This window comes from Ursus maritimus, unplaced genomic scaffold (genome assembly GCF_017311325.1).
Source record: "Ursus maritimus isolate PB19 unplaced genomic scaffold, ASM1731132v1 scaffold_21, whole genome shotgun sequence".
NCBI classification, from domain to species: Eukaryota; Metazoa; Chordata; class Mammalia; order Carnivora; family Ursidae; genus Ursus; species Ursus maritimus.
This window is the reverse complement of record NW_024424564.1, coordinates 419,424-439,065: the sequence shown is the minus strand read 5'-3', so window position 1 is coordinate 439,065 and position 19,642 is coordinate 419,424. Positions and strand designations below refer to the sequence as shown.

At 45.5% G+C, this 19,642-nt stretch overlaps 2 protein-coding genes across 5 annotated transcripts in view; both read right to left on the bottom strand.

The window, feature by feature from the left end:
* Window positions 1–9,010: 9,010 nt before the first annotated feature.
* RPS26 (ribosomal protein S26) lies at window positions 9,011–11,090 on the bottom strand. Its single transcript, XM_008712210.2, has 4 exons — window positions 10,963–11,090; window positions 10,521–10,698; window positions 9,614–9,744; window positions 9,011–9,128 (listed from the first exon to the last, which is right to left on the bottom strand). Exons 1-4 carry the CDS (start codon window positions 10,963–10,965, stop codon window positions 9,093–9,095), a joined length of 348 nt encoding a protein of 115 aa, XP_008710432.1. The 5' UTR covers window positions 10,966–11,090; the 3' UTR covers window positions 9,011–9,092.
* Window positions 11,091–12,641: 1,551 nt separating this feature from the next.
* The window catches only part of IKZF4 (IKAROS family zinc finger 4), a 22,535-nt gene continuing 15,534 nt past the window's right edge, over window positions 12,642–19,642 (bottom strand). For 2 of the 4 annotated variants that reach the window (XM_008712171.2, XM_008712161.2), the window contains 3 exons: window positions 18,277–18,426; window positions 17,678–17,809; window positions 13,238–17,065 (listed from right to left, as the gene is read on the bottom strand). In XM_008712171.2, coding sequence (XP_008710393.1) covers window positions 16,305–17,065; window positions 17,678–17,809; window positions 18,277–18,426 — 1,043 coding nt within the window. In that variant the 3' untranslated portion in view covers window positions 13,238–16,304. Of the gene's footprint in view, window positions 13,217–13,237; window positions 17,066–17,677; window positions 17,810–18,276; window positions 18,427–19,642 lie in introns of those variants that run through there. The other 2 variants (XM_008712198.2, XM_040637121.1) reach the window with 2 other exon arrangements.

The following is a 19,642-nucleotide window of genomic DNA, read 5'->3' as shown; positions in this document are numbered from 1 at the left end:
AACTTATGTGGCAAAAAGCAGCTTAGTGGTTGCCTTGGGAGGGGCTGGGAGTGACAGGATGGTGAGATAACGAAGAAAGAGGACACTTTGGGGGTGACCCATAGTTTCATTATTTTGAGAATGGTGATGGTTTTATGGGTACGCATGTACTGTAAACCTTTTAAAATTGTATACTTTAAATATCTACGGTTGATTGTATATCAATTACCCTCAATAAAACAATTTTAAAAATTGAGTTTTTAAGACATAGCGAAACTGAAGACTGGGCCAGGAATAATAACTAACTGCCATTTGTAATGTTACGTTACCCAGCAGTTTCTATGCAAAGTCCCTTGTTATAGTATTTCATTTAATTCTCCAGTCTTGTGAAGTATAACTATTAAAATTTCTTAAAAAGATTTCCTTTTTAGGGGCACCTGGGTGGCTCAGTCCATTGAACACCGACTCTTGGTTTCTGCTCAGGTCATGATCTTAGGGTTGTGAAATTGAGCCCCGCATTAGGCTCTGTGCTGAGTGTGGAGTCTGCTTAAGATTCTCTCCCTCTCCCTCTGGCCACACCCCCCCCCCAAGCTCAAATGCTTGTTCTCTCTCAAAAAAAAAAAAAGGAAAGGAAAAAAAAAAGACGTTGCTTTTTTTTTTTTCTTTCTTTTTCTTTTGATTGTTTGTTTTCCTCTTTCACAGCCCTCTGAAGTCAGGGTTCATCATCAGTAAAATCCCCACCTTCAACATTCCTTTCACCATGGGCTCTAAAGGAAACCTGGCTCTCCCCAAAGGACCCTTGACCAGTAACTGAAAACCCTATCTGCTTTTGCATTATATATTCTAAATTGTTATTTACATAAACTGTCAATGCTCCTGTTCGAGGCCAACCTCTCCACCTGTGCGCTGGACTCCATCCCTTGTCTGTTCAGGGACGTGGGTTTCTCTATCTCTTACATCATCTACTTTTCTCTATTTCTCTGTTTTCCACCCTTAAGCAATCATGCTGATGTTTCTACCATTTTATAAAATCCCTCTCTTGACCCCACTTCTTTCAGACACTGCTCTCCTTCCTTTTTCAGCAAAACTGTTTGAAAAAGATGTCTTCAATGTTCTCCCATCCCATTTTCTCTCTTTACAATTGGTATCATATTTAACAATAATATATGTTAGAGACATTCTGCCCATTCTCTTTTGAACCCATTCTGATCATGCTTTTGCCCCCACCTCTTCATTAAAACTTTTTTTTTTTTAAAAAGCCAGCCAAATTTAGCAGTGGGGGGTTGTATACCAAATTTAGTGACACTAATGTTAATATGTTTTGATAACCCACTACCATCGGACCAGCCTCATTAAAACTTCTCATCAAGGTCATTGATAATCCCATATTCTCAATTCTTTTTTTTTTTTTTAAAGATTTTATTTATTTATTTGACAGGGAGAGAGACAGCCAGCGAGAGAGGGAACACAAGCAGGGGAGTGGGAGAGGAAGAAGCAGGCTCCCAGCGGAGGAGCCTGATGTGGGGCTCGATCCCAGAATCCTGGGATCACGCCCTGGGCCAAAGGCAGACGCTTACCGACTGCACCACCCAGGCGCCCCCATATTCTCAATTGTTAACTGAGTTAACCTATTAACAGCAGTTGGCACAGTTGATCACTTGCTCCTTCTCGCAACATTTTTTTCACTTGTCTCCTAGGACCTCATCATATCCTAGTTTTCTTCCTACCTTATTGGCCTTTCCTTTTGTCTCTTTTGCTGGTTTCTCCTCATCTCCCTGATTACTAAAACCTGAAGTATACAGGATTCAGTCTCCAGTCCTCTCTCTCTCTCTCCCCCTCCCCCCATCTATATACTCCCTTCCTAGCCAACCTCATCCAGTTTCATGAATTAAAAACCAATTATAAAGTGATGATACCCAAATTTTTATTTCCAACCTAGGCCTCTTTCCCTTAAACTCCAAACCTTTATATCTGTCTACTTAATATTTTCACTTGCATGTAAAATGTGAAGAAATATATACATACATAATATTAGTACAAAGAAATTCACGAGAATGATGAAGTTAGCTTCTGTGTAGTGGTTACCACTGGTAGGGAGAGAGTGGGGTGCAATGGGTGGGGGTTCACAGACAGGTCCAACTCTACAGGTAACCCTGTCTTTCTTAAGCTGGGAGGTGGGTATATAAATATTTGTCGTAGGTCTTATATGCTTCATTATGTGTTTTACCACTTCCCCTATGCCTTCTGACCTTGCCCTCTTGCTCAACACCCTCAGTCCCTCAGCCACCCTTAGTTTTTTCAATCAGTTCTTTTCTGGCTTCCCCTTTCTCCCAATTGATCTTGGACTCCTCCATCCACCAATCATGACTGAAGTAACACTGTAATGTCCATGTTTCTATTCCCAAACTAGAGTAAACCAATCATGCATATACTTTTTTTTCTGGTACAATTCTTTAATATTTTTCAAAGTATGGTCTGTAGACCCATTGTGTCAGAATCACTTGGGATGGTATTAAAATTCAGATTCCAAAACTCTACCCTTAAGATCTTTGTTGTTGTTGTTATTGTTTTAGGTAAACCCTATGCCCAACATGGGGCTGGAACATCCCCTAAGATCAAGAGTCCCATGCTCTTCCAACTGAGCCAGACAAGTGCCCTGTACCCTTAAGATCTTTGAATCCTGCTTTTTTGGAGGTGAGATTAAGAATGAAATTTATTCAATTGGCAGAGGTGATTCATATTCACACAGAGGAGATTATTTCATTCATCCTTGACTTTTTAATAAGCCCAACATATTTAGTTATCCACAGATTTTGAGCACCCGCTGTATGTCAGGCAATATAATTGACCATGTAGACATTGTCCCTGACCTCACAAGCTTACAGCTCGAGAGACATTTCCAATGGACATACGTGGGATCACTTTGGGTGGTATCATTTTTGGTGATAAAAATCATTTTGGTGATAAATAGTGATAAACTTTTTAAAGATTTATTTTAGAGAGAGACAGACAGAGAGAGCACGTGGGGAAGGGGCAGAGGGAGAGGGAGAGAGAATATTAAGGAGCCCAACATGTGGCTTGATCTCATGACCCTGAGATCACAACCTGAGCCAAAACCAAAAGTCGGACACTCAACTAACTGCACCACCCAGGCACCCCAACTTTTTTTTTTTTTTGAATTTAAAAGCTTATGGGGATGCCTGGGTGGCTTAGTTGGTTAAGCGTCTGCCTTCGGCTCGGGTCATGATCCTGAAGTCCTGGCATTGAGTGCCACATCGGGTTCCTTGCTCAGCAGGGAGCCGGCTTCTCCCTCTGCCTGCCACCCCCCTGCTTGTGCTCTGACAAATAAAATCTTAAAAAAAAAAAAAAGCTTATGTAGTTCTGTTTTTTTAAAAAATTACCTTCTATTTATGGCAAGAGTTATTAGTTTTCCATTTAGAATACTGATTTTTTTCATGGTAAATATAGAAAGTGAGTTAATTCAAAGAAAATGACAGTGTAGATATGGCAGAAATACCAAAAGAGGCACACAAATGCTTGAAGTTGGGAAATACTCATCTAGCATTTCAGAGGTAGTTGTGGTATAATAAAATAATAGCCAATATTCATCCCGAATTTATGGATCTAAGTCAGATCACGTCACCGCTGTGCTCAAAACTCTCCAATGGAAAAAACAAACAAAAACAACTCTCCAGCGGATTAACATCACACTATTTCTTCACACTTTATGTTTTTAACAGCTTCACTGAGCTGTAATTCACATACTATATAATTCAACGATTTAAAGTGTACAATTCACCTGTTTTTAGTATGGTTCACAGAGCTGTGTAACTATCACCAATCGCTTTTAGAATATTTTCATTACCCCTAAAGGAAACTCCATACATTTAACAGTCACTCCCCTCTCCTCCAACCTCCCTATCCCTAGGAAACCACTCTTCTACTTTCTGTCTCTATAAATTTGCCTATTCGGGGCATTTCATGTAAATAGAATCATACAACAGGTGGTCTTTTATGATTAGATTCTTTCACTTAGCATGTTTTCAGGGTTCATCAGCGTAGCACATAGCAGCACTCCTTTTCTTTTTATGGCCAAATAATATTCCTTTGTGTGGATATACCATATTTTATTTATCCATTCACCAGTTAGTGAACATTTTGGTTGTTTCTACTTCTTGACTAGTATGAATAATGCTGCTATGAACATTCCCGTACAACTTTTTGTGTGAATATACATTTCCAGTTCTCCTGGGTATATACTTAGGACTAGAATGGCTGGGTCGTATGTTAACTGTAACTTTTGGAGGACGGTGTCCCAAAGTGCACCACTAACATTCCCACCAGCACTATACACGGGTTCCAAATTCGTCACACACTGTCCAGAGCTTACTGTCTTTTTTATTAAAGCCATCCTAGAGGGTGTGAAGTGGCATCTCATTGTCCACTATCACGTTTTGAGTGGAGTCTAGTGCCGGCCAGGGCCTACAAGGCCCCACACGATCTAACTTTGTGTGCCACAGGTAGGTACACAATCTCTTATCTGCAATTGACAAAACAGCTCTAAAACCCAAGATTTTTGGAACTCATATGGCAACAAAACCTGATATGAAACTCATGCTGGGTAATTTATTAGACTATTCTTGTATTTTACTGCAGAAATAGTCATATATTTTAATCCTGGGTACTGCTCCAGATCCCTTTGAGGAAGTTTTTGTGAAATATTATAATTACTGTTCTAAAGTCAAAATAAATTCCAAAGCAAGTAAGGTCTCAAGGATTTCATATAAAGGATTGTAGATTTGAACTACGTTCCCCTAGCTCACTTGAATTTAGCCAAACTGCCTTCTTTTTCTGTGACATGCCAGGCATACTCTTTCCTGAAGACATGTGTACTTACTATCCCCCTGCCAGGAAGCTCTTTCTCCATTTATCCAACCAGCTTGCTCTTTCTTTAGTTTTCTGATCAAATGTTACCTATCAACCTTATAGACTCAAGGCCATTTTATATAAAACTTTATAAAACTACACTCCTTCTTCACACCCAATCACCCTCCCACACCGCTCCCCCACCAAAATGTAAGCTCTATGTATGTTTATCTTGGCCACTGCTAATATCTTCAGTATTTAGAAATGGCTGGCACATTTCTTGAATAAGTGATTGTTTTATACCACTTAAACCTCACAAAAATACTGTGAAATAGGAATGATCACCTAAAGATTAGAAAATTGAAGAGAGGGGTGCCTGGCTAGCTCAGTTGGTAGAGCATAGGACTCTTGATCTCAGGGTTTCGAGTTCAAGCCTAACATTGGGCATGGAGCCTCCTTAAAAAAGAAAAGAAAAAAAGAGAATAAGAAAGTTGGTTGGAGAGGTTAGATAACTCACCCAAGGTCACAAAGCTAGAATTATCCGAGGCGAGATTTACATCTAAGAGTCCACTCTCTTAGGTTCTTAACCCGACAGCTCTGTTTAATGGGAGACTTGGACTGAGAAACTAAGTGCCAAGCACATTGGCAAGTTAATACTTACTGAATAAATGAACGAATCTAAGATTCTAGCCTGTTCTTTCATCTACTGGCTCAGCTTCCTTCGACAAACCTATTCTATGAAGTGAACACCCCCCTATAGCTTAAAGAATAAGCTAAATGTATAAATTAAAGGAGCAGGATATTAACTTAAATACTGATAGACAATGAATAATTTTGTCCTCCTACATCGTCGATTATGGAAACATAGGCAAAAACAAAACGGAGGACAGGATTTGGGGTTGAGGCAAAGGGTGGTCCAGGACATCAATGAATCCCGATTACCACAGGGAATTGACTTCAAATCCAATTACCTCAAAGGCAGACATTAGACCAGAGATGGAATAGCCCAGAGACTTCTAACTTGAATACTTTATACATTGAGACTGGAGGACACTTCACAAAGTTAGGGAGATGCTGAGATTGCAACTAACTTTTCCCCACCTAATCAAGTCCACTCCAAGTAGGTGGGAGTGAGAGATGGGGACTCAGATGTCTATACCGCCTCTTCTGTGACCTACTAGAACTTTAGCCCACAGTAGCTTAGCAGAGCAGGCCGTTCATTTTACCGTCCAAATATCCAGAGAACCTCAAGCTGACCTGTGGCCACTTCTAATGGCATGACATGTGGCCTTTCCCTAGATGGAAACGATGTCCTGGCTGTCCATCAGATGAGGCAAGGTTTGAGTTATTTGCAACGGGTGTTGGGTTGGGAGGTGGAATGGGGCTACTTTAGAGCCCGAAGCACATAAGAATCTCTTTTGTCATCTCTGGCACTCCAAAATCTCAATGAATTTGGGATTATCTTCAAGTAGAGAAATTGCTCAACCAACTTCTTAGTTGTGTTAGGCTCTGGAATGTATGCTCCCTGGAGATAGGATCACATTTTCTAAAGATTTTTTTTAAAGGTTTTATTTGTCAGAGAGAGGGAGGAGAAGAGAGGGAGAAAAAGAGCGAACGAGTGAGCAAGCAAGCGCATGCACGCACAAGGGGAGCAGCAGGCAGAAGGCGGCTCCCCACTGAGCAAGAAGCCTGATGCGGAACTCAGTTCCAGGACTTTGGAATCATGACCTGAGCTGAAGGCGGACACTTAACCGACTGAGTCACCCAGGTATCCCTATTTATAAGATTTTAAGTAATCTCCACACCCAATGTGGGACTCGAACTTACAAACCCAAGACCAAGACCTGCACACTCCAACTGAGCCAGCCAGGCCCCCCCGGCTCATACTTTAAGAATGCACAAACCGACTGGGTGGCTCAGTTGGTTAAGGTCTGATGTGGCTCAGGTCTTGACCTCAAGGTCCTGGAAAGAGATGCTCAGGGGGAATCTGCCTGTCCCTCCCTCTGCCACTCCCCCACTAGTGCTCTCTCTCAAAAAAAAAAAAAAAAAAAAAAAACAAAAAAAACAGATCTTGGAGGGGTTGTGGGTTCAAGTCCCATGTTGGGTGTGGAGATTACTTAAAAATAAAACCTTTAATAAAAAAAGCACAAATCAACTTTTCTTTTTTAAAGATTTTATTTATTTATTTGACAGAGAGAGACAGCCAGCGAGAGAACACAAGCAGGGGGAGTGGGAGAGGAAGAAGCAGGCTCCCAGCGGAGGAGCCTGATGCAGGGCTCGATCCCATAACGCCAGGATCACGCCCTGAGCCGAAGGCAGACGCTTAACCGCTGTGCCACCCAGGCGCCCCACAAATCAACTTTTCAACTTCCAGTCCTGGGACAGCCAGTTAAAACCTACCTTGAAAAAAAGATAGGCTGAACCTATAAATATTTCAAGAAAAATGTTGTAGTTACATGGCCTGATTTACTACTTGAATCTGGTTTATTGAACAAACTGGGATTTGAGAGAACCAGGCTTAGCGTTTTTACCTCAGACCTTTTTCTTTCTCCAGTGTTAACCCCTGGTATAAAGGGGTCATTAGAGCATAGAGAAGTAACGAAGGAGCAGATGCTCTGTGGGCCCGGGACTCTTACCTACAACGTGTTCTCACCAAGTCAGGATCTGCCACAGCTATTCCAGCACAGGCATTGGTACGCTGACCACGAGCCAAGTTGGAGTCAGCAATTTTTTTTTCAGTTCAACTGTTCAATGAACAGGGCCCCCTCTAGGCTCTGAAATACTCTACCCCTTATCATACTCCTTTGAATGGACACTTAGAAAAAGGTGTTTCCCCACTGAAATAGTTTTGATTTTGAGATAGCCAGTGAGTGAGCAAGCCAGTGAGCAAATGCCTGGGGGAGGGGGAAGCACGAGGTGAGGGACAAGCAGACTCCAGAGGGTGGAGCTCCATCTCTCGACCCAGAGATTATGATCTGAGCCAAAACCAATACCCCGACTGAGCCACCCAGGGACCCCTCCCACTGAAATATGTATTTTCTTAAAGGATTTTAAAGAGGGGGCATCTGGGTGGCTCAATTGATTGTCTGCCTTCAGCTCAGGTCATTTCAGGGTCCTGGGATTGAGTCTCATGTGGGGTTCCCTGCTCAGCAGGGAGTCTACTCTTCCCTCTCCCCTCCTAATAAAAAAATCTTAAAAATAAGTAAATAAAAGATTTGAGAGAGAATGCACACCCAAGGGGAGGGGACAGAGGGAAAGCGGACTCCCTGCTGAGCAGAGGCTGATGCAGTGCTCAAATCCGAGACCCTGAGCCAAGACCTGGGCTGAAACCAACTTGGACCAACTGAGCCACCAAGGTACCCCTGAAGTATGTTTTAATCAAAACTTCCAAGCTACGGGCTTAGTTTTTTTTTTTTTTTGGGGGGGGGGAATCCTATAATTTCACTAGCAAAGCCAGTCATTATCAATCCATTCCCAAATGGATTTTTCAAACATGTATATTCCTGCCTAGTAACTAATTTCTGAACTATAGAAAAAACAAACCATTGTCACACAGACAAAGTCAGATACAGATTTCCTCCGTACTTTGTGTGGAAATTCTCTTTCCTCTTGTGGGACTACCATCATTTTCTAGGAATGCCTCTGGCATCCTGGACATCTTTATTCCGTAGAGAAACCACCATAGAAAGACGCAAATTGGCCAAAAACAGGTTTAGCAGCAGACCAATTCCAAGTAGGTGTATTTTATGAAATTAAGGATCTGAATACAGATCCCCTTAAAAACTAAGTCATGCACTTCCTAAAAACTAAGTCACGCACTTCCTATTAAAGTCTGTGTGTCCCCCAAAAATGTTAGGCCTATGTGCTCCTCACTCAAGTTTTTCCTGACCCTCCTAGTTCCTTATCCCTATTTTTAAGACACTAACTTAATCTACTAAACAAGGTGGCATTAACCTAACACCCACAGGTACCTTACCACCCCCCTCACAATTATGCAAGTTGGGGAGGCCAATACAAATATAAAAGAAACCCAAGTTGAGCATTTACTTACATGGATAAGCTTTCTCCCCCATGAAAAGACTATGTGGCATTACACACTTGAATGTGAAAATAATTACAGTCCCTGTGACACAACTCCCACACTGATGACAACATACACTCAACATGCTGTATGAAGTATAACTGCTATTTATTTTTTTTTCTGGAGAACAGCTTTTCTTCAGTCCCTTCAGTAAGGACTTAGCTCCTTACATGGGCTTTGGTGGAGGTCGTGGGGCAGCACCCTGAAAAAAACAAAACATAAATTTAGAACATCAATGAAGGAATCCCCTCCTCAAAGAACTTGACTACTTCTCCCATCACTAACAATGCATCTGGGCCACACATGCATGGAAAACTGGTCAATGTGATGACCCACATTACTCCAACTGAAACAGATTCTAAAAGCTCTTCTTTAGAAGACTCTCCAAGCAATGTTTTAGATGTTGAGTCTCACCTACCTTACCTATTTAGAACTTCATTTTAGATAGGAATCTTGTGTATCTCTTGTCCATCACCCCTCTGGCTTCCACATCTTTTTGAAGATACTTACCATGGGGGCAGCTGGGTGGCTCAGTGGATCAAGTGTCTGTCCTCAGCTCAAGTCATGATCAGGGTCCTGCTCAGCAGGGAGCCTGCTTTTCCCTCTCCCCCTGCTTGTACTCCCTCTCTCTCAAATAAATAAATACATAAATAAAATCTTAAAAAGATGAAAAATAAGGCTACTTACCGCGGGTCTAAATCGGGGTGGGGGTGTTCGGTCTTTCCGTGCTTCACGAGAGCGATTCCTGACTACCTTGCTATGAATGGCACAACTCACGCAATAATGTAGTTTCACATACAGCTTGGGAAGCACATAGGCTAAGAAACAGAAAGAAAGAGGCATAACAGTAGGTATTACATACCCACATTGCACTTGTTCTCTCGAATTCATCCTGTCAAAAATAAACCTACATAAAAGTCTCTCAAGCACATCTACGTTTCATTTCCAAAGCAACTGTTCAGTTTCTGATGACTTAACACATGTGTGTGTTCACAAACGAATAATCCCCCTACTAACCCTTGTCACCACGGGTACCAAATCCACAGCCTACTGGCTTAAACTGACAATCCAGTTCCTTCAGCAGTTGCACCAATCCTAATGCCTATTCCTGGGCCCCTTCTCCTTGCCTAAAAAAACTAGTTTGTCTTAAGAAAAAGAAATGAGCAAAATAACAGCACACTGCTCCAAAGATCACCCTTGACCAAATGAGACTACCTTCATTATCGAAACATTCTTCATTAAGAGTTAGCCTGTACATCTTTATAACGGTGTTCGAGTGTCCAGCAATCCAGAAAGACGGCTACATTTATCATGCTTATAGCCAGTGTTCCCCCCAGGCTGATACACGATAAACTCTACAAGTACTTTTGGAATCTCACCCTCTAAACAGGTAACCACAAATCGTGACTCAAAGACTGCACTATCACACAAGGCGCCTCTCTGCCAGTCAAGGTTAGAACAAACGAATCAAAAGTACCGATCTCTTTTACCAACAGTAATCCTAAACGCCCGCAGAAACCGCCTGGGACGCGCCACAAACGCGCCACGTTAACAGAGCGTGCAGGTGGGGATGGGTTGTGCCAGCATTACTCACCATCGAAGACACTCGCTTCGGAAATATCCCTGACGGCGGCGGCCTCTACTATGTTCCGAATAACGAACTTCTTAATGGCCTTGTCCTTGGGCACACAGCGGGCGCAGTTGGTGCAGCGAATAGGCTGCACGTGGCCGCGGCCTTTTTTGGCACGACCATTATTCCTTCTTTTCTTGGTCTGCATCAAAATGAAGACCGTGTTACAGAAAGGGCGCAACTTCCCCACCCTGAACCCCCTACCGGCTACAATCCGCGCTGGCGGCCCCCAGAATGGCTCTACTCAGACCTTCAGGTCCTCCGCACATCCCTCCAAGATCGGAGCAAATACACACTCTGTGTACTCTCCACCATGGTCCAAGCTTTCAAGTCCTCACAACCTCAGAATCTGTCCTTCTCAGGCCCTCACGCGAGCCGCCGGCACCCACCACGCGCCCCAACTCACCATTGTGGATGCGAGACCCGAGAGAGTGCGGCGTCGCGCCCGACTCTCTTATATACCCCGAGATCCCTACGCTCACACAGGAAGACTATTTAAGAGACGTACACCGAGAACAGCAAGCCAGTTTACTCAGATTTTCTTTATTATTCAGCGTTTACACGGAAATGTAAAGATAGAAAGGCGTTTTTCGGATTTTGTTATCCGTGGAAGAAAGTGACCATGGAACTATTTAGCCGGCTGGCGGAAGAAAACTAGGGTTATACGTCTCTCACCAAGCACTACGACCCCTACCCCGGAAGTAATTACGGGCGTCGTAATTATCCGGTTTTTGCGACGCTATGCGCGGAAGTTACCCGCGCAGGACCACAGGTCGCGCTCCCTGTCGGGGGCAGGGTCGGGGAGATGCATGGGAGTTGTAGTGCGAAGCTGGCAGGCCCTTGGCCCCTGAGCTCTTAGACCGAAGGCGGCGCTGTGCCACCGGGGGACGCTCTCGGCTCATTTCTCTGACAATCTTGTTGCTTGGTGTAGGATTGAGAAATGAAGACCTGGGGGAAAACAAAACATTTTGTTAATTCCTCCTCCCAGTATGAACAAAACCCCACGAAAGGCCATGGGCAAGTACATGGGTGTTAGGGCAGTTTCTTATCCCCCCCTTTTTAAAATCCCTGCATCCTGTTAGCATAGAGCCAAACTCTGTAGTAAGCGCTTTATAAATATTAGCTCATTTTACCTCCAACAGACCTATAAGGTAGGTACTATTATTATCCTCCCTTTGCAGATCGAAAAACTGAGGTTGTTGAAAATCACAGAGTTACTAAGAGGTGTCCTGGCTCCACTACACTATGCTGCCTTCCACCTAACAACAAAAAAAATTGGTGGAGTTACATAACCTGGAACAGTAACTTCAAAGATTTTGATTCCGACCCATAGCAGAACTATATTTTACATTTGTTCTCAGTACACACACAAACGTACAAAACTGAAATACAAACTTCATGAAACAGTACTTGCCCTTAGCACATAGGAGCAATGATATGTTCTGTTTCCTGCTTTAATAAATGTTGATCAAGCCCCACTAAAGTGATTTCACCACTCAATGAGTCTGGCCTGTTATTGAAACATACTTTCCTACACGTAAGCTCCATTTACCTTTGAAGAGCCTTCAGAAAGTCTTTAGCTTTGAGCAGGAGTGCTGTTTGTGGGCAAACACCCATTTGTCTCCAAAGTTGAAAAAACTTGAGTGTCAAGACCTACCACAATTCAGACCCAAGATGGTACAGATGGAGACCAACCAACCATTTATTCATGAATCATTCTGGAGTCTGAACTCCAGTCACTTTCCCTGAAAAGAAACCCATCATGGTTTCTTTTCACCTCTAATCCACTTTACTGGGGTTGAAGTTTATTTTCTAATTTTTGTCTTGGCTTCAGAACAACTATATTCATGGTCTTTCTCGAGTTTGAGTTTGTTCGTGTTAATGGGTCATGGGAAGTGATAGATTTTAGGTGGAAGTATCTTCAATTTTCCCTTCAATATAGTCTCATGGAAAACAGAAGGCGGACAGTAGTGTACGGATTGGCAATGAGATAGGACAGAAAAAAGTTCAGAGTGAAGGGGACAGAAAATAGTTAACATTTAAGACAGAACCGAGGTAATGTTTCTGTTTTGGCTTCTTGGATTTTTATAGCCTGGGAGTTTCAGCGGCTGTATTCCCTGGGATAAAGGTATGGGCATAAAACTTTGGAGTAACACACTCCTGGGTTCAAATCTGGGTTTTGACATTTATTGATTGATGAGTCTCAGACAAGTTGTTTATTCTCTCTTGGGCTTTTATTTCTTCACTAGTAATGGAGGATCATTCACTTTTAGGTGGTTTCTACAATTAAATGAATACTTGTCACAGTGCTTGACACTTATGCTCAAGAAGTGGTAGACCCTATTATTATCATCATTCATGTTATTGTAACTTGCATTTCCTGGGGCATATAATGTGTTTTACATATAGTAGGTACTCAAACAATGTTTGTTGAATCTCTGTTTTGGATGGATAGGCAAGTTGGACTTTATCCCGAAGGCACTCCTGGTAGGAAAATCTCCACTTTCTACCATAGGTTGAAAATTCTGCAGCAACAGCTTGAGCATTCTTGTTTGGCTTCCTCTTAGTCTCAGACTTGTTCACCTTCAAAACATTTAGTAGTTGGTACAATGTGCAGCAAGGAGATTTCCCTCCCTCCCAGCAGAAAATTACAGCAAAGTCTGCAAAAACAACCAGGGGTGTTAAATTACTCATGTTTATTTATAACAGACCTTCAGCCAGTACAGTACAAAACTTACAGTAGTATATCTCCATTACACAAATATTTACTTACAATATATTACATATACAAAATGCTTTGCAGTAAGTTTCAAAAGCTAGTTTAACTCCCCTTGAGAAGGGAGAAAAACTCTTTAAAAAAAGGGGAAGGAGAACCAACAGAAGAGGGGGAGGTGAAAGGGTAAGGTCCAAGGAGACACCAAGCATAGGCTACAAATGAAACCCTGGGAGAGAGAGAGGAGAGGTGGTATTGCACTTGCTTCTGTGTTTTATTTTTTTTTTCTTTTTGTTCTTCATAACTTCTGATTAAAAATATATATAATATATATATATATTATGTACACAAGGAAAGAAGCTGCTGAAAGTATTACAAAATCCCATCTGCAGCTTGGACACTGACACAAAAAAACAAAGGTCTGGAAAAGTGTCTATTTAGAAATTTTCTTGTGTGGTGTTGGTCTTGAATATCAATATAAAAGGAAAACACCTCTATTCTCCATGTGGGTTTCAATGGTTTTTTTTTTTTCTTTTTCTTTCTTTTTTTTTTTTTTATGCAAAAGGAGCTGGGAGAGAGCATGAGGATGTTTGAGGTTCCAGAGCTGGAAGGCTCTGGAAAGTAGGATTTTGTACCTAAGACCCTGGTTAAAGTGCAGTGATGGTCTGGAGAGAGACAGAGTGCCCTTCTCTCCCCTCCTTAGCACCTGGTCTTGCCCTTCCAGTCTCTGCTCTCATGGGCTCAGAGTATAGCCTCAGAGCATAGTCCTTCATGTTCCAGGAGGTTACAGGTGCCAGAGCTGACTGGGGGAGGGGATGGGGGCACCCTAAGGCTCTGGTACCCCAGAAGGGACTAGTCCTTATGAGGTGTCACCAAATACACAGCAGACGCAGAAGAGGTGGTAAGGGGTAGGTCTAACAGGAAGGGGCTCAATAACCAGGACAGTTGAGGAGAACCCTAGATATTAATCTCAGCTCTGCTGCCATCCTGAAAGAAGGAGCAGTTCCCTGGGGTACTGTTGAGAAGACTCTCTCCTTCTCTAGAGACCACTCTCCTTCCAGCTAACTCCCCCATCCTCTGCCCTTGGCAGCATCTGTTTATTGCTACATTGTCAAGGAGGAACAATCAACCCACGATGCCCCTCCTTGACAATCCGGTTCTCTTAGGGAGACTACATAATGGGGGAGAAAAAGAAGGGAGAAAAGTTTTTCTAGGGTCTCCCTTCCCATAGAGGGTAAGGTAGACTCTTCTTAGAGCCCTTAGGAGCCTCAATCCCAGGGTCTGTTCCTTAGCCAACCCTTCACCATCCCCCTAAATTATCCCTGATAGGGAGTGAGAAAAGTAGGAGGCAAAAGAGCCAATAAGGAAAGGACATATGGAAAGAAAGATGGAAGGGAAGAGAAAAGGAGAGAGAGAGAGAGAAGGACCAAGTGTTACAACTTGTGAGGTGTTGTGTTTGGTTTTTACTTTCTTTTTTTTTTTTCTTTAAATATAGAAAAACAGCCTTTGGTTTGAATCTCAAGGAAGCAGAGAATGGGATAGCTGTGGCCTTGGGCAGAAAACGCTTGTAGAAAGAGACCTCCACTCACGGTGGAGCCTTATCTCCTCCTGCCCCCTTCTCACTAACTAGGTTACCCAAAAAGCCAGGGGTCTCTGCTGTAGCCAGGAGGAGCATGCCCCCTCCTGCCCTACATCTGGGAACTGAGTATAGAAGGGGGCAGTAGAGGATGACCCCCGGTTCAGTTGTGCCCATCCCATCCTTGCTGGGACAAGAATGGGATGAGGTGAGGGGCAAATGCCCTCCCTCGTCCTGGGATAATTTTTGGTTATACTGAAAATTAGAAGAGAGAAAAGAGACACCTTTTCTCCCTGCCACTGATCCTAAGAACAGGGCCCAGAAGCCTGGGAATGAGGGTGAATCCTGCAGGGGGGAGAAGAAGAAGGCAGCATGACTGAGGGGTTGAGATACCCCCTTGTCATCAGGCAGCAACCTACTAGTTTCTCATAGGAGAGGGACGGCAGGAGCCCCTGAGAGGCTAGGAAGGTCACTAGAGTGAAGAAGATTAGAGGTGGAAGAGAAAGAGAAGTTTAACCCACCCCCTTCCCATGCCCTGGTTCCCAATTAGGCACCTGTGGCTCCCAATGTGTTAGAGACAGGATTGCAGACCTAGCCTTGGCCCCTGAGAATATAAAATTGGGGCACTCCAAGGAGAGAAAAATCACCACTGAGTAGACTGGCAGGTTGAAGAGAGTAGCAGTGTTGGGGGTTGTTTGAGGAGAGAAGAGATAGATCACATCCCAGAGGGAGATTCCCAGATGTGGGCTTTGAGGAACTCATATTACTAGGGGAACGTCAAGAGGACCCTCAGTCCCACAGTGCCTGGGGAGAATTTCTTCAGCCCCTCCTACTTCCCAATGAGGAAATTCTTCATTTGTTCAAGCATAGTGCAAGCTGCCGAACGTGAGAGGGCACAAGAGGTATGAAGTACCAGGTTGGAGGGTCCCAGAGAGGAGATATAATGCCACAGAGCTCAGGTAGGGCCAGAGGGAGCTATCAGCATCAAAAGGAAAGAATCAGATAATGCAAAAGTGAGGACTTAACACAAGAAGCTCAGAACTCTTAGGACCAAGAGGAGCTTCTTACCCCGAGGGCTGTTAGAGAAAGCTGGATCAAAGAAAGAAAAATTAGGCCTAAAGTGGGAGGGGACTGTGGGCCGGAGGGTGGGGGAGTGGCAAGTTCAGAGCAAAAAGCTAAAGAAAAATCCACAAATTATATTAATAAATAACTCTGAATATGCTGGGATGAGGGGAGAAGAGGAAGAGGAGAAACATAAGCGAAAAGGCCTGTTTCATCACAATGCTTAAGTCAGTCAGGGTGGAGGAGAATAGGTGAGGAGGGGTCAGGGTCAAGTGTGAAGTCAGGTAGCCAGTGGTGGAGGCTACCGAGCAAAACTCCTTGGGATGGAGTGGGGACAGAGCTAGACTCCTGTGGGCAGGGCAGTGGAGTGGTGGACTGAGGGGAGGGCAGTAGGTGGCTAGCCCACCTTGTGCTCCCCCCGGACAATGTGGGAAGAGAATTCGTACCGGTCCTGGCTGTGGTAACCACAGATGTTACACTCGAAAGGGTCTCTGAAGCCATGGCAACCCATGTGGATGGTGAACATGACATGGTCCAGAAAGAGGATTCGGCAGTGCTCACACTTGAAGGCCTTCACGGGCTCACCGCTCTCGCCCACCACCCGGAGCACTTCCTTGGAGGGGCCCGGGGTGCCCCGCAGTAACCCCTCCTGCGGCTTGGGGTCCTCTTTGGCGTAGGCAGGACTGGGCCGGCCCACCACAATGGTGGGAGGTGGCTGGGGCGGGGGACCCTGAGGGAGGGATACCACCCCCGCAACCCGATCTTCGTGGTTGCTCTCTGTATCTGTGGAGTCCTGGCAGCCATTGCTGGGGGAGGCCCCAGGGTCAGTCAGGGGGCCTCGGGCCCGGTAGAGGAGGGGGCCTCCATCAGCCAGGTCCTCGGGTCCCTCACCTGCTTCTCGGGACCCTGGAAGCTCCAGGCGACCGGGGAGGGGCTGCATCTGGGTGTAGACAGAGCTGATGACGGGTGTGAGTTCTGAGATGCAGTTGGTAGGTGGAAGGCGGAGGGGACGCAGATGCTCTGCCCCCACAAAGGCCAGAGAACCTCCGAAGCCGGGCTCCAGGCCGTGATGTGCCACCAACTCCACATCCTTCTCATAGCCACCCGAGTTCACATCATAGGGGATGTCTGAGAGGCTGAAGCGCATCTGCTTTTCACCTAAGGAGGAGAGGATCTCAGCAGAGCTGGCTTTGGAAAACTCCTGAGTTTCCCCAGGATGACTTCTTTGTTTGCTTAGCCTGGGGATGGCTGTCATATTATTTACCAGCCTTCATTCACTTCCCCCAAGGTCAGGACCTCTGTGGGGCCACTCCCCAACTCCAGGCTATAATCCTAGGGAAGGACTCAGTCCCAGCCCCAGCCCGCTGCTGATCTTTACCACTTCCTTCATTGCCTCTTATAAAGCTAGAGAGCGAACATCAAGGCCAGGTGGGTGGACCCCATACTCACACCTCCTCCCTCTAACACTCAAGGCCCTTCCCTCAGATCCCACAGGCGGAAGTCCTTGTCGTCGTCAAAAGCTGGGAGAACCGGAGCTCCCTGACCCCCCTCCTCTTACAATCACCACAAGAGCCCTCAACACCCTCTCGAGGTACCTTCCCCCTCTTCACGCCCTTTCAGTGCTGGGGGTGGATTCTGTGCACCAGAGCCTGCCAGACCCTTTCCTCCGCCATCAACTCTGCAGGCCCAACGGGTCCGATGGCCACCAGAGCTCAGGTTTCGAGGAGCTGTGGCTTAAAGCTGATGTCTCCTCTCCAACTGGGCTCTTACCTACAAACTTCTGGGGGGTGGAGCGCTTGCGTTTGGTGAGGCTGTTGGCCAGCCGGTCCATGAAAGTCGGCCGCTCAGAGGAGGAGTGCAGCATGGAGTCCGGCACCATCTCCAGGTCGCGCATCTCGTCACCTAGAGGGAAGGAGGTGGGGCCAAGGAGTAGCAGCTGAATCGGGGTCGCATTGGCTCAGCAGCCTTTGCCTGGAGAAACTCAGCACGTCAGTAGGCAAGGAAGGTCATACCCAGTACCTGGAAAGCTGGGTTCTGCTCGCTTCCCCTTATCTAGAGCTTATCCTAGCAACGGGTCAGGTCATTTGAGGACAATTAGACGCATTTGACCCTGGGTTTGATACTTCCTTGTGTTCTCTCATTCGATTGAGGACATAGATCAGCACCTCCCTGACCCCTGGACCGTCTTGCAGCGCCTACCACAGGGCTCTGCACCCACCGGAGTGCTTGGCAGATTTACGAGGGAACTGTCCTTTCTCCATACGCCTCATCCCTTTGGGGGGGGGCGTGGAGGGAGGCTGGGAGCATCCTTGCCCCACACTCCCTCTGGCCCTGCCCTCGCCTCCCCGCAGGCCTGCCTCCGGCCCCACCTGCTTGGCCGGCCAGAGCTTGGGCTTCGGTGCTGAGACTCTGCAGGTAGTTGTGGCACCGCTCTTTGTGCTCCTCCAGGGTACTCTGCTGTTTGTAGCTCCGGCCACAGTAGTTGCACTTGTAGGGCTTGCCCACCGTGGGAGAGGAGACTGCGGAGCGGACAGGAAAGACACGGCATTGGTCACTCCTCCCTGCGCCCTGGCTCTACAAAGCCATGGGGGGGGGGGAGAGGGACGTTCCTTCCCTACCTTCAGCTGCAAGCATGGACGGGTGACCACACCACGGAGAAGGGGGCCAGTGCACGGCCACGGGAGGAGGGAGGGGACCCGGGGCCTATAGCTTGGGACTGCAGGTGGGCCTAGTGGTGGCCGAACTGCTGCTCAGCGGAAGGAGGAGCCAGGGACTTGGTAGGGGATCATCCCTGGCAGGCAGGCTGGCCCCACCCTAGGGTCTCAGATTCTCAGACTGTGGTTTAACCTTTCCATGCGGCAGGCGGGTGCAAGGGCTGTTTATCAGACAAGGGGATTTTTTGCTCACGACCTATCTGCTTTGGTTTGGGGGAAATTGGTGGGCTGGGGTGACAGAAGCGAGAGCCCTTAGACCTGCCAATTGTAGGGAGAGGCAGTTTTCACTGACCTTTACTTGTGCTCCTACCTACCCCTGCAGCCTAGTTTGACTGCTTGTTTTTCTGTCTGTCTCTCTACTCCTAGATACCAAGACAGCCCCAGAAAAAACATTGCTGATAGAGAAATTCTGAGAAGAGAAAAAGAATAAAAGCAGAGTGAAATAAAGGAGATGAGTAAAAGGAAGAGAACATCAACTTTGAAGGTCTTTAAAAATTTTTTTAAATAAAGAACAAGTTAGGAGCACCTGGGTGGCTCAGCCGGTTAAGCTTCTGCCTTCGGCTCAGGTCATGATCCCGGGGTCCTGGGTTTGAGCCCTGCGTCAGGCTCCCTGCTCCTTGGGTAGCCTGCTTCTCCCTCTCCCTCTGCCTGCCGTTCCCCCCTGCTTATGTTCTCTGTCAAATAAATAAAATCTTTAGGGAAATAAAAGAACAAATTATAAAGATTTAGTTTCTGGCTGCTTGGCTGGCTTAGCGGGATAAGACTCTTTTTTTTTTTTTTTTAAAGATTTTATTTATTTAGAGGCGCCTGGGTGGCTCAGTTGGTTAAGCATCTGCTTTTGGCTTGGGTCATGATCCCGTGGTCCTGGGATGAGCTCCACATCTGGCTCCTTGCTCAGTGGGGAGTCTGCTTCTCCCTCTCCCTCTCCCTCTGCTACTCCCCCTGCTTGTGCTTTCTCCCTCTCTCTCTCTCAAATTTATTTATTTCTCTTTATATACATAGAGAGAGAAAGAAAGGGAAA

Coding starts and splice junctions, on each gene's coding strand:
- RPS26 (XM_008712210.2), bottom strand. Junction 9,745..10,520: donor CGAAGCGAGTGTCTTCGATG/GTGAGTAATGCT, acceptor TCTGTTTCTTAG/CCTATGTGCTTCCCAAGCTG. Junction 9,129..9,613: donor CACCCCGATTTAGACCCGCG/GTAAGTAGCCTT, acceptor TGTTTTTTTCAG/GGTGCTGCCCCACGACCTCC.